Below are 15,331 nucleotides of genomic sequence, written 5' to 3' on the forward strand. Positions count from 1 at the left end.
AATCTATGAACCACATCCTTGGGTGAAAGTTATATCTACTCATTTTGCTATTACACAGGGTGTTATAAGAACCACATTTTTTTCTTCTTTTGTATAAGGAAAAAGACTTTTGTGTCAATACCATAGTGACTTCAGTCTTTTTTTGTAACAAACCTGAACTATATCTGTGATAAGTACAACTCAGATTCAAAGAATCATCAAATTTAACTAAGTTCCTCTTCTCCCACTCACTTGTGGGAGAAATAAAGAATTTAGGACTCCTCAACATAAATTTTTAATGCCAGGTTTGAAGCAAAACTAAAAAGGATTGGCTGCAAATCTTACATTAATTTGATGTAAGCAAAACTTGGTTAAAAATATTTAACAAAGAATACAGAACTATTAAATGTGATGAAAATCCACTGATATGCTGGGAAAGCTGGATAAAATTCATGTACACTATTGTCATTTTGGACGGTTGGAGACAAAGTTATTCAAGAGACTTGCTGTACTTTTAGAAAGATTAGAGCAAGTTAAAAGATAAGACAGCTGTCTGGCTGGACCTTGGAAATCTACAGGAAACTGTCAAAGACATTAGTAAGTGTTTTGCAGCAACAAAAAAAGGATATAAAAACAAAAAAACTTAGAGATCCCAAAGGGACAGAACAAGAAGCAATTCAAAGAAGACGTCATCTAAAAATTAGCCACTCAGTTGTCCAGAAAAAAGAATCTCATTTTTGCTTTTGAGTTGCATAAGACTGGAAGCATGTTTGCTCGTAAAGCTGTTGTGCCAGTAAAACTAATTATTTAAGAAAGTTTTCCAGTCTTGGCTGTTTCTTATGCCTCATATCCCAAACAGCAAAGAATAAAAAAAATTACAATTTACCAAGTCACAATCTATATACTGAGCTTTTCTACACTTAGAGGAAGCCCAAGTGCTAGGCCTTTAATATCGGGGGCCAGCTTAAGGACTGGACCTTTCTACACCGAGAGGGAGCCTATAGTCTGGACTTTTGATACTGATTTGCGAGGATATGTATAAGTCATGACCATAGATAATGCATTATAGAATTTCTTAGGAATGTGAGAGAAATAGAAATGATATGCAAAATGATCAGATTACACAAAGCTCTCCTGGAAGTTTGTGCTCAAACAAAATTCTTATACATTGTGAACCACTTCTATGGGGCTTAGGACAATCTTGAACATAATGGAGACTTAATTTCTAAGATTTAAAAAAAACACTGATACCAGTGAATTTTCAAACAAGTAACTGGTGGCCAACTGTAACTGGATTTATCTGTCTGAAGGCAAAGATCTTGGGGAGCTGACTAAACAGAATTTGATCTCTCCTTGTAAGTGCATAAGAGATAACGACTGTCAATGCAAAAGAATTTCACTTCACAAGGTGATATCCAATTCAAGTTTGCATATAAAGTTTCACAAAATACATTCAAAATAATCAAGTAACAGAACATCAACAATCTGAATATAGTTGAAGTGACCATAGTGTATCCAATATCAGAACATACTCAAACTAGCTGTTAGCAACCCTGCATCAGAAAGTGGAACACACTGGTACTTGTCATTAATAATAATACATGAAACGTCAGAATAACTTTTTTTTTTGGTTAATGTTAGATAAGTGAACAAGCTTGAATTACCTTCCGGCAACAATGTGCCAATTACTTGGACATGGCTTGAACCATATTAATATGTATAGCTAACTGAACAGGAGTAACATTGCAACAGAATACTGAACAGATTTGAACTGGTTGTTAGTGACAACACATCAAATACCTGAACACGCACAAATAAATCATTGGTAACAACATGCCAGAAACCTGACCACTAACTGACCAATAGTATTACTGTTAACAGATTTGTGAACATGCAACTGACCATTGTTAACAATTCATCAGATATGTGAATGCATTCGGACAATTCATGATTGAACATCAAGTAGGTAAACACGCATGGATTGACAGTGCATCTAACACTGCAGAGCACAATGACCACCGGCGCCAGCTATTACATAACTTGACACAATCTGGATTTTGCATTAGTAATAGATGAATATCAGGACATGCTTGAACTGTTACTAATTTTGAGTGTCACTTACCTGAAAATGACCATTTGCAACAATGTACCAGAAAACTAACCACATGGGACTGATCATTACAAACAATGTGTTCAGGTATTTGAAAGAATAAGACAGACTGATGTGCAAGTGCATCAGATACCTGAATGTGTTCAAACTAATCTTTTGTAACTGTGTGAACTACCTGAACTTATTTCAGTTGATCACTGGAAAAGTTCATCACATACCTAAATGCTCCTGAATTGACCATTAGCAACAGAACTTTAAACCTTTAACTGACTCTAGATATTCTCAAGCTGACCATTAGTTACAATGGATCAACTTCTCGAACATTCAAAATGACCATGAGCAACACTGTGAAAGCTGAACACACAAACAGATGGCTGTTAACAGTATAAGAGACACCTGAGCTCTCAAAGACGGTGGTAACAGCGTGTCAAATACCTGAACACTTTTCAAGTTTACTACACTGAACATGCTCAGCTGCTCAATACGGAAGTCAGTCAAACACCTGACACATGAGCTGACCGTCACTAACTAGATAATACAAGTGACTGTCACTAACAATGCATCTGAAAGCTTAGAGATACCCCAAACATGATTACATTAGCCTGTTATAAAATTCCATTGGACATGAACACACTTGGATCTGCCACAAGTAAAACTGCATCACCTAAGTGGACACATGGAAACTGACCTCACGTAATATCTCATTAGAGACCTCACACCCTGCAAGCTGACCATAAGTAACCAAAAATGAGATACCAACTTTTGGTAATAACACAACAAATGACTAAAAACTCTCAAAGTGACCGTTGTTAAAGCATGTCTAATATTTGGACTTTTTCAAAATGACTATCAGTACCAACAAGTTAATGACATAAATTAACTGACCATTGTTAAGACTGCACCACAGATAACAGATGCACCAAGTGACCATTATTAAGTGTGTCAAATACCAGAACAACCTCCGACTGATCATTACGAGTACTTTCTTGGATACCTGAACACTGTTCAATTAACCATAGTAGTAGTTACAACATCAGGTGGCTGTCAAACTAACAGCTATTAACGTGTCAGCTACACTCTTAACTTGACCATTTATACTAGTCCAGATACCTATAGAGGTTCAAACTGACCAGTACCAATATAACACCAGGCTGACACACTCAAACCTGGAATTACTAGAAGTACATCAAATACCTGAACACACAACCTAAGCATTGCCAATATGTCAGGTACATGAAAACCATGCGTTTATTACGGATAGTTTGAGCAAGTTTACGAGATCCTCTTACTTAATGGCAACAAGTACATCAGATACCTAAACTGGCCACTACCGAAGATAAATCAAACAGCTGAACATGTCTAAAATTACAACTAGTAACTGTGCGTCCAATATCTGAATACAGCTCCGTAGACGATTGCTAACGATGCGCCAGATATCCGAACATGTACGAATCTGACGCTAGCTCCAGCTGGTCAGATGTCTACGAGTACTCGAGCTGACCCAGGTGCTTCAAGGCTCCCGAACTGACAAGAGAGAACTACCCGAGTATCCTTTCACTGATCAAAAGTTAAAGTACACCAGCATGTTGAGATTAACCGACTGACAGCCACAGTTGACAGAAAGGTGAATAGCTCTGTTCCCAAACCTCTGGTGAGTACGTGTCTAATACCTGAACATGCAACTTGAGAGTGTGTTCGCTAGCGCAGAATATGGACCAGATCAAACGAAACAGTGAGGCAATTAAACCCGAGAAAGAACTGAGATGCAAAGACAAGTGAGTTGGAAAATGCTTTGAAGTAACTGCTGGAGATTCGCTCGGAGAGTCTCCTCAACAACATCTGCTCTTCCTGACCGAACTTCCTTCGGTTTGCTTATTCCCCCAGAAGGAAACCGCCGAACAATTGAACCTTCCTGAATGACACCACCCACATCCCCCTCCCCCAACTCACCAACATCCCCATCATATCACTCCAGAGGGTGCAGAACGCTTCGGGCAGGTCGGCCGAGGGAGGCGGACACTCATGGGGAGTATCGGGGTCTTCATCCATTGCACTGCTCCCCAAAGTCCTCCAATCGACAGCAGCTTACCACCGGGCTTTGCCCCTCGGACCGGATCATACGAGTCACTGGTGAAGCTGCGACCCGGCTATCAATCACTGCAGCAGACGACAAATGGCTTCAAAAGGGGAATGGCAAGGAGGGGAGAAAGTAGACTCGACCCGCTCAGCAAGATTTCTTCCCAATCCCCTGAGGATCTCAGCGGGCAATGCACTCCTCATAGCCCAGCCACAGTCCCACACCGGCTCTCCCCCCCAACCCACCTCCCCTTCCAACTCTCTGCTCTCGGCCTCTCCGCCGATCCGGGGAGGGGTTGGGGGGAAGAGACAGACGGACAGAGGGAAGGGAGAAAATGAGGGACACCTCGCCGCTTGTCACTTCTCCGGCGAATACCCTCCCATCAACTCCTCAAAAAGTTTCCTCAGCGCTTGGCCAGATGTCTGGGAGAGTCCAACTCCGACCGAAAACAAAACTTTTCCGCAGTTGGTCAAGGCGAGGAAGGGGCGTGAACACGGGGTGGGGGGACGGAAAGCTGTGTTGGAACGGCCGACGGTACTGCAAGACGAACGAATTCGATGAAACGAAGCGGTTCCTCCTCGACAGACCAGAAACGCAACAGGGTATCCCCGCGAGTGTGGTGCAGATCGTGAGACAGCCGCCTCTCCTCCCCTCCTGACGAAGTGAGCTCTTCCTCCTTCACATGACTCTCTCCCACATTTCCCACCCTCCCCTCCTCAACCAACCATAATCAACACTTCGCTACAAAAGCTGCTCTGATGTCAGATGCTAACGGAGAACAATCGTAGTGTGTGCAAAGTGCTGCATCTGCTTGGCTCAAGTATTCACGCAACATACTTAAATCAACAGCCTAACAAAGAGAAAGTTGCAGCTCTGTGCCAGACTGCACAGTCGAGGCCTGTGAACTTTGGCCGCAGGAAAGCTCACCCCTTCACTTAAACGTTAACACTCTTTCTCTCTCCTCCCCCACCCCAAACACTTCTTGCATTATAGAACGGTGGCACAGAGAAACTGGAGGAACGGATAATGTGACGAGAAGTTTAGATCGATTCCCCCTCATTTACTCAGTTTCCTCGGGCAGAACAGCCGCTGCCAAGGGTCCAGATTGAAGATACTAAGCAAAATAGTTTTGGAGTTGAGTTGATGATAAAATAAGCTCCTTTCAAATGGGGAAGTTGTGATGGTCTGGAATGTGTACCCCGAACATACGGTGAAAGCTGATTGAACAGAAATGGAACTCGAACTTTTGTGAGCAGCTTCTGAAACAGGGTGTTTAACTTCTTTCCATTTCTTACCCGTTGTCTCAACTTCATTCATTGAAACTCTTTTCCTGAAACTGACTCTCTCTCTCTCTCTCTCTCTCTCTCTCTCTCTCCTCCCCCCCACCCCGCCATGATTTGATGCTTCCTTAACACTAAAACAAAGAACTGCAGGCGCTAGAAGTCTGAAACAAGCAAAAATAAACTCAAATTTCTGGAGAAACTCAGTTTGTCTGGCTGCGTCTATGATGAAAAAACAGCGTTATTGTGTCAAGTCCACTAATCCTTCTTCAGAACTGATTGCAGTTATGAAAAGGCGGTATTGAAGCTGATGACTGTCGTGGCGGGGGGAGGTGGAGATAAAATAGAGGTGGGCAGACAAAGGGATTATTGATAGTAAATTACGGAAGATGAGAAGCTACATTGGGATAATGAAGATTCTGCCTCAAGATTAGCAAATTGAAACCTTAGATTCAGACAGGATCTTTTACGTTTTGGATATTTGTGAAACAAATGAATCAGTTACACTGTTGCTTTGTACATTAAAGTATTAATTAATAATATTGTAATAAAAGTGCAAAAATTTAAAACTGTAGTTAAGTCCTTTTGTACTGTGACTGGATTTAAAGAAACAGATATTAAAAAGCATCAGCCAGGAATTTAAGAAAGAATAATCTAATGCTTTTTTTCTTTTATCTTGACATATTTGAAGAATCAAAAAACAACTTTTGAAAAGTATCCACCCACAGAATGGCAGACCTGGCTGTGCACCAAATCTCAGCCTCATTGTTTCAGTCTCTACCTGAATAAACAGGCAAAACCACTTCAGCTCTGAACTGCCAGTTTTGATAATCTGATCTATCATCTTTGTATGTGGCTGAGTGTCATGTTTTATATTGTGATGTTCCTGTGAAGTTCCCTGGAATGTGTTATCACATTAAAGGCCAAATTTAAACTTAAACAGTTGTACTGCTGAAAAGGCATCTGAAATTACTAACTAATAAAAACTAAATCAATTAAATAGAAGAAAATACATGGTGGCAATATGAACAACACAAAAAGTAAACTCCTAGGGTTTTAATACTTTAGTAGTGCTTGGGAGATATGCAGTCAGTCATATTCATTGGTTTATCACTTGGATTAAACTTACCATATGATATCAACAATGGCAGAACTCTTGCTCTTATAGTGTTAATGTTCCTCAGATTGTCAGCGTGTCGTTTGAGCACCTGCAGTCCCTTCAGTCTTAGTTAGAAATCCATCCCATAGAAACAATACTTGGTACTGAAGAGGGTTTAATTCCCAACTGTTGAAACAAGTCCAGGTAATCAACAATCCAGGATAACAGTGGCTCTCCTCATTTTTTCAAACTGTAATCTTTCCTACCGGAAACTAATGCCTCTTTCTGCACACGTTTGGATAGCTTGCCCTTCCCTTTTCAGAACACCCTTCCTTTCCTGGTGACGATGTCATTTCCACCCAAGTTCCTCTCACCACCAGAATCAGCTGTTGCCATCAGCAATTTATGGCTGAAAACTGGCACCCTGACAACAACAAGCTCACCTCCCAACCCTGAGGCGCGGTAAGGCTCCACACCTACTGCACAATAAACATTCTGTGCAAACAAGCACAAAGCTGCAAATCCAGCAAGCACTCTCTTAACAATTAAAGTCCCAGAGTTGTAACAATTACACAACTTGATTGTAAAGGTGTAAGACAGCTGAATAATGCAAAATACAACCAAGGTATCATACAATCTTTGTTCCAAAACTGTTTTTGTAGTTCTCTGCCTCTCCGAGGTATATTACATAGAATTCACAGCACAGAAATAGGGCATTCATCGCAAATGCATTTATGCTCCACCTGATCTTCCTCCCGCCAATAACAACCAGCTACATTCATTTAGGGTCTTTAAATATAGGAGTTTATCCTTCAAATTATCAGATATTTTTGGATTCTGAACTGCATAAGTTGGTAGTTGGGACGCTGACCAGAAACCTCGGTTAATATTGTGTTTTCAGAAGCATTTTACTGGAGGAAAGTGAGGTCAAGAGGAGGAAGGGAGGAATTCCAGAAGCTAGGGCCTTGAAAGCTAAAGGTACAGTTACCATTAAGGCGATTAAAATTGAGGATGCTATAAAGACCCAAATTAAAAGCTCTTCATTCTATTCTTTCCTCTCTTGTCTGGGTTCCCCTAAGATACAAAAGGGTCTGAGTCATTCCTTATGGTAGCAAGATCCACATTCTAAACAGTCTCTGGGTAAAAAAGCTTTTCTTGTAAGAAATATATATTACCAAAATGTTATTGGTTGAAATATTGTACTAAAATATCTGCACATCCAATCTGTCTGCTAAACTTGGCTGTTTGTTATTTGCGTAAAATAAATCAACCACAATAATACTTCAGTTTCAGGATATTGGGACAAGACCTCACAGGAGTAAAATACAGTATTTAAAAAATCAGTTCTCAAGCTTCCGTTAAACCCAATACTCCTTCAAAATGGTTAGTGTATTCAGCACGTTCTAGAATTTCAGCAGCTGCTGTAAATCAATTAAGCTGTTATTCACCAGTAACATACTTGACTCTTAGTCAGAAAGTTGTAGGTTCAGAAACCTGACTGTCTCAGGTGGAATTTTCCAATTTTCAGTTAAAATGTTTTGCCAAGTGAAATTCACAACACCTAGACTGGGTGGCTTGGAGTGACCTTTCTCATGCAATCTTCCATTCTTTACCTTGTTAATTATGCTGCCAGGCTCCAGCACATCTTTCTCAAGGAATCACCTGGTATGAGAGGTGGAGATACTCACCACTGCTGGGACTTGTGGTAATTATGCCACTGGTGTCATATTTAAAGTTAAGCCAATACCATTTTTACATGCTGTAAGCCAGGAACAGGTCATCGCACTCTGATGCTGGACAGCTCTCTCACTGTTTCACGAGAGGGGAGTTTTGGTGGACAGGGTGGAGACGAGAAGAGCAGTCCTTTTCCCATTGGACTGCCTCAGGCAGCAGAGCACCAGGTAAAGGCAATCTGAACCCAAATTATGGACCAAGTTGATGCTGCATCCAGGTGAAGAGAGATGACCAACAGTGCAGGAAGGTCAATGATCTTTTGCACTCTACAAGGATCTTCTCTCTGTGAACTCTCACTCACAGTCACTCAAGTACATGCCCCTCACCAAGGTTCATGGAATCCAACTCTCATTATTGCTTTCAGTGTGGCTTGTCAGTGGCTCTCACCTAGTCCTCCCAAACATGAACCCTTCCTGTTTCTCATTCATTCACTGGGGTAACCTCCTCACTTCTCCTGTCTGTGCATCACAACTAACTGCTCTTGTATGCATGTCTATCATACTCAATCCCTTCTTTTGTCTCAGTGGAGGAAAAACTGACCCTCAACCCTAAACTGACGTTTTCACCACATCTGACCACAGCACTGACCATGCCCCAGTTGTAGACTGCAGGGACACTAATCCCTGAACTCTGGAAGAACCAAGCACCTGACTGATGGTGACCAACCCTCCAGACTGGAATTGGATGAGCCTCTTGACTGACTGTGGCAACACTGTCATTGACCAAAAGAGAGTTCTGGATGTTCCAGATGACAGTTATTTTCTCCAAGGAAATTCCAACTTCTAACTTCCCACGCAATTCCCATGAAGTCATTTGCATAAGATTTCTGCATGGACGTGATGATGCATGTTCCCAATCTATATTGTTGCAATGACCATCTCTACATCGAACTTTTGATCTCTGATTGATGGGTTAGGTCCACAAAGGTGAACTGGGATTTTGATAACCTTCAAGGGGTGTTGTCAATGAGAGAATCAGAAATCAGCATTATTTTAGAAATCAATATTGACCACCATAAAGTTTCTAACATTGAAGAAATTGTTGTTTTAGCTGATAGTCACAATTTAACCTTGAACATCCAGGTGGTAGCAAACCATTGCTCACAAAACCACAAAAAAGCTGGAGAAGAGTGAAATGATAAGGTGACAGAAATGAACAAAAAAAAACTGATGTTTCTCTAGTCAGTAGAGAACATAGGAATGATTTGAAAAAGTCAAGTTGTTTTGTTACCATAAAACAGGACACACAACAGTAGAATACTGGCTGAAAGTTAAAACCAAGACAATGGTAAACGTAAGCTTTACTACATGTGTTTAGTGTTTTTTTTCAGGAAATACTGTACCAGTAGATTAAATGGGTGACAAATCTACACCATGTAATGAATTTTCAAAAACTGGAAATCAGAGCGTGAAAAAATTATGACGATCTTATCTTAGACAGTAAAGTAACCCAATTTGATAAAGGGCTGTAAAACATTATGGGCTTTAGGGATACTGGTTTGGCTTGACGTTAGCAAAAAATGCTCACTTCTCTCCAGCGAAATTGAACAAATAAAATATCATTAACTTATAAGATTATGAACTAAGCAGACTACCTAAAAATGAAACCCGAAGGGACAAACACCCCCTCAATTCTACAGTGCCCCAAAGATACAAAAAGGAAGTACCCCTCAAACCCATTGTCTCTCTCTCTCTCTCTCTCTCTCTCTCTCTCAGAGGCAAACCGACACACAGGTCAGCCAAGGAATTACAACAAAGACGAAAGCACCTTGTCAACACTCAACCCACTTCATCCACTCAGCCCAGGGGTTCCTCAAAATACTCAAAGACATAAGAATAGACATGGACAAGACCATGGTATCCTTTGATGTTACCGCCCTATTCACATTGAACAACACACCACTAGCAAGAAAAACACTAGCCACACTATTTAAGGAACTGGACCCTGATATCTCCACAGAGAACATGCTGAAATTACTAGACCTATGCCTCATGGCCTACCTTACCTTTAATGGCTAGATCTACAAATAAACCAACCAGAAACCTATGGGGTCACCCATCTCTGGACTAATAGGAGAAGCAGTGATGCAGAGACTTGAAAGCAGGGCCCTTCTACAAATCCAACCCAAACTATGGATCTAATAGTGAACAACACATTCATCATCTTCAAACAAACTAAATTAGAAGAAACACACCAACTTATAAACAACACTTTCACCGCCATCAAATTCACCAAAGAAAAAACACCTCCCATTCCTGGGCTTGACAGTAGAATGCAGGGCCAACAGGGGATTTCTGACCAAAGAAACTGGAAGGTTACACAGACGGATCAAGTCCCAAATTTCAACAGTAACCACCCAACACCCACAAATAGAGTTGTGTGGTCTGTGTGGAGTTTGCACATTCTCCCCATGTGTGTGTGGATTTCCTCCCACAGTCCAAAGATGTGCAGGTTAGGTTGATTGGCCATGTTAAATTGCCCGTAGTATTCAGGGAGGTGTAGATTAGGTGGGTTATACGGGAATGGGTCTGGATGAGATGCTCTGAGGTTCGGTTTGGACTTGTTGGACTGAAGGGCCTGTTTCAATACTCTAGGAATTCAATGATTCAAAAAAAGAATACATGAACACCAAATGGCAACAAAAAGCCTCAACAAATACTCACTCGTCTCCATATTGGAGGACCACCAGTTTGACTGGGACAACGTCAGGGTTTTAGGACAAGCCAAACAGAGACAAGCATGGGAATTGCTAGAGGCCTGGTTCTCCACCAAGAAGGACATCAATAAACATTTAGTTAAACCCTATATACACACCACTGCAAAGGAAAACCAGAAATGAAGTAATCAAGTCCAATGAATCCCAGAGTTTAAATACCAGGCGGGAAAATACAACTGCACTGATGATATTACCCAGAAGGGTAACAAAACTTCCGCGGAACAACGAACCAGCTCAGCAAGCGAGCCAACCACGGAATTGATTAGAATTGTTTAGCTGTTCCACTGGGTGGAGTAAATTTAAAACCGTGCTTCTTTAGTCAATGGGTAAGTTCTTGGAGGGATAGTGTTGGCATAATCAATAAACAATGTTGATTTCATATAAGGAAGAGACCTCATGGGGAATAAGCTGCTGCCATCTCCTGGGATGGGGGCAAATTTATTGGAATAAACAATGTACTTAAAGAAACAGGAACAAAATATAATCCAGCTGTAGAAATATTTGTTTCCTGACAAAAGATGTATCCAGAAAGTCAAAGGTTCAAACTTTTAAAGTGAAACAGACAGTAACATGCTAGATGGATCAAATCAGATCGATGTCAAATGCAAACAAACTTAGTGTCAGCTTTGAGTTTGTCTGCAGATGCTAAGTGATAGGAGTAAGAATAGAATACAGCAATAGAATTCCAGGCGAATGAACAAACAAAGAGAGACAGTCTAAGTAAACCAAAATAATTTGGGTCTGGCGAATGTTGCTATTTTGGAACTGCAAGAGTACATTAAAATATTGGAAAGAGAACGAAACTTCAGAGGAACGAAGATGTTGCTCTTGGAAAAGATCTTGAAGCTATAAATTGACTTGCTTAAAATGTGCCAATTTTTTTTGACTAATCATATAAAGGCTATAATTTTTATTTTTCAGTATTTTTACTGTAGACCGAAATGGGAAAAGGGCTGATTTAAAAATCAAGATTGTGGAAAGAATGACTGTATTTTAAAACAAAAAGAAATTTGCCAAATACTCATTTTGTGTGCTGTTTAGACTACTGTTTGTTTAATGAGTGGGGCTGGTTGAAGCTGGGTGAACAGTCTACTTTGTGGTCGAGCTGGAGCCAATGGGTGTGTACGAATGGAGATTCAGCTGGCAATAAGAAGCTGATTGACAACTGATCACCACTTTGGAGACCAGTGGTAAAGGACTTCCACTTGCCAACACCTATGTGATCGGCTCTCAGAAGCTTAACAGCATGCAGAATCACTGAATCCCTATAGTGCGGAAATAGGCTATTCGGCCTGTTGAGTCTGCACCCATGCTCTGGATAGTATCTCACCCAAAACCAACCCCCTACCCTATCCCCGTAATTGCCATGGTTAACCCACCTAGGCTGTATATCCCTGGACACTACAGGGCAATTTAGCATAGCTAATCCATCCAACTTGCACATTTTTAGACTGCAGGAAGAAACTGAAGCAGCCGGTACGAACTCACAATCACATTGAGAATGTATAAACTGCTTACAGACAATCAGTCAAGGCTGGGATTGAGCCTGGATGTTGGCACTGTAAGCAAGCAGAGTTAATCACCAAGTCACCATGCTGCCCATGTGGGTGTGAATGTTTGGTTAGAAACCATTAGACCTCTAACAGCAGGAACTATCTCTTTTCTCTGCAGTTAACCTTAAGCCAGAAGTCAGTACATTCTTCCCTTGGCAGTTACTGTAAGCTGTGCCTCTTAAAACAGCAAGACAGAGACTTTATAAAAGTGTGAACTAGCCATCCTGTACCTTCCACAAACACAAAAGTGAGAAAAATGAATTGGAAAAAAAAACGACTGGGCATTGTTCATGTACAATAAGTCATTGGGTAAAACACAGGAAATTTATATTTCAGAAGTGGTATTTTGTGATTATGCTATGTAAAAACAAAATTGGGTGAGAGTTAGTGTCTGAGGCATACAGGCAAATGTTCTGGAATTTAAGAAAATAAAGCAAATCTATCCTGAATTCCTTAGGGTTAAGCAAAGTAATTCTGACAGGTGGATATAAGGAAAAGAAGCTGAAATCACTTATGAAGCGTTGAGAGAGATTATTCTCAGAGATTTAAAAATTCATTACCTTCTGTAATCAGAAACCATGTTGAGGACCAAAAAACTGCAATAACTAGACAACCTGCAATAACGATCGATGATTATTAGCTAATCCATAGAACTAATTATTTTTTCCATCAGCCTCATACTTTTGAAAAGGGTAGAAAATGGGACAAAGAAAGAAAGACAATGGATTTTACATTGTGACAAGGTGGGACATGTTCATTTAGAATGCTGGAAGTTGTGAGGGAAAACCCGTGAGACTTGCTGGAGCTTATAAGAATGCTTCCAAATAGGAAACAGGAAAGGAATAGGCCATGGATCAGACTGTAGCTTCAAGTACAACTAAGACCAGATGTAAACATTGTTGTGAGCGCAGAAGTATCTAAGGTAGATGAGAAGTATGGAAGTTTTTTGATTAAGGGAAAGAGAACGCTGTTTTCTTCAAAGGACATATCCAAGTCCGTAACCACAGTAAGTGATACAAGTACTGCTCAAAATTTCTTGCAGGAGGAGGATTTAAGTTTTCTCTGCACAGAGTTCAATGAGAGTCAAAGTAAATGAGATAGGTGAAGACTATATCCTGGCTCCATTGCATCAACTAAAGTGTGACTTGTGTCTAGAATGGTGGTAGTCAAAGTAGGAAATAATATGTGGACAGAGTTGATTTAGGAGTGAAAGTTGCATCTTTGTCACACAATGGGACCATGGCTGATCTGTGACCTAACTCCATATACCTGCCTTTGTCCCATTTCCTTTACTACCTCTGCTTAACACATGTTTATCTATCTCAAATTTTAAATTACCAACTAATCCTGCATCCATTGCTGTTTGTTGAAGACAGTTCCAAACATCTTACACACTCTCACATCCTAACATCTGTTCTGAATGGTTTGGTCTTAATTCACAGAGTATGTCTCCTCGTTCTAGAGTCCCTACCAATGAAAATATTTATTTTTTCTACCTTGCCTTTTTGTGTTAATATCTTAAAGACTCTTATTAGTTCACCCCTTAACATTCTAAATTCTAGAGAAAAGAGGCATAATTTGTAAAATGTCTCGTCGTTACTGAAGTCCAGGTATAATTCTTGCAAACCTATCTTGTACTCCCTCCAAAGCCCATATATCCTTCCCAAAGTGTAGTACCCAGATCTGCTCACAGAACTCCAAGTGAGGCCGAACCAGAGATTTGTATCACTGCAACATAACTTCTACAAGCATATACTCCAGTCCTTTAGATATAAAGGCCAGCATTCCATTAGCTTCCTTGATTATTTTCTGCACCTGTTTGTGCCATTTTATAGATCTGCGTGCCCAAACCCTAACACCCACAATACCCACCCCAATCAAGTCTCTTTACACATCTACCATATTTACTTTCCTATCATCTAGAAAGTACCTTACTCTATCCTTCCTTGATATAATATATACCTGCCTACACTGAATTCCATCTGCCACAGTTTTACCCATTTAATCTATCAATATTGTTTTGTAATTTTATGCAATTATCTATACTGTCTATAATGACACCTAACTGTGTCATCAGCAATTAGGATATTTGACTTTCTATGCCTTTACCCAAGTGATTAATAAATAACGTGAATAATTGAGACCCTAGTGAGACATATTCAAGTCCATAACCACAGTAAGTAATACAAGTACTGCTCAAAATTTCTTGCTGGAGGAGGATTTAGTTTTTTATGCTTTGAGGCCCTTTGCTGGTCTTTGTGTCTTTCCATTCAGTACGATCTGTGCTGTTTTTGCATCTTTGTAAGTTCTTTCTTTTAGTTTTATGCTGTTGCTTATCTCTATAGTTGTCTTTCTCCAGCGGTTTCCACTGGTTGACAAGAAACATAAGGTGGCCGGATCGTTCTTAGAAAATCTCTGATGTATCGAGGCTTGCAACAACTGCTGCAGGCAAGATAAACTGGTCTTCTCCACGTTACTGTGAGTTTTTGACTGCAGGGAACAGAGGCGCCAATCCTGAGCTAAGGAACAACTGAATGCTTCATTGTCTCCGAAACTTGTCCTTAGCTCCAAGTTAATCTCACAGTTGCTGACAGACAAAAAGATCTTGGTCATCACTAACTGGTCACTAGTCCAAAGACCAATTAATTTCTTGCTGCCAACCAAATGTACACCCCCTCAGCTCCAAATCATCTACAATCCAAACTTTAATTGGTGCTGTTCAAACCATTGTTTAAACAATTCTTGTAATGGATGTCAGGTTACTTGCTTTTAAGACATAGAGC

The 15,331-nt window shown here is 40.4% G+C and overlaps 1 protein-coding gene across 12 annotated transcripts in view; it reads right to left on the bottom strand.

Annotated features, from left to right (window-relative positions):
• sash1a (SAM and SH3 domain containing 1a) overlaps window positions 1-15,331 on the bottom strand; it is a 125,553-nt gene that overhangs the window by 71,904 nt on the left and 38,318 nt on the right. For 2 of the 12 annotated variants that reach the window (XM_059648381.1, XM_048535890.2), the window contains exon 1: window positions 6,576-6,818. The exons of 6 other annotated variants lie outside the window; for them this stretch is intronic. Coding sequence is in view for 4 of the 6 variants with exons in the window: in XM_048535890.2 (XP_048391847.2) it covers window positions 6,576-6,578 (3 nt within the window). In the remaining 2 variants the exon portion in view is untranslated. Of the gene's footprint in view, window positions 1-3,759; window positions 3,783-4,039; window positions 4,841-6,575; window positions 6,819-15,331 lie in introns of those variants that run through there. 4 more of the 12 variants (XM_048535891.2, XM_048535888.2, XM_059648380.1 and 1 more) reach the window with 4 other exon arrangements.

This window comes from Stegostoma tigrinum, chromosome 9 (genome assembly GCF_030684315.1).
Source record: "Stegostoma tigrinum isolate sSteTig4 chromosome 9, sSteTig4.hap1, whole genome shotgun sequence".
Classification (NCBI taxonomy): Eukaryota; Metazoa; Chordata; class Chondrichthyes; order Orectolobiformes; family Stegostomatidae; genus Stegostoma; species Stegostoma tigrinum.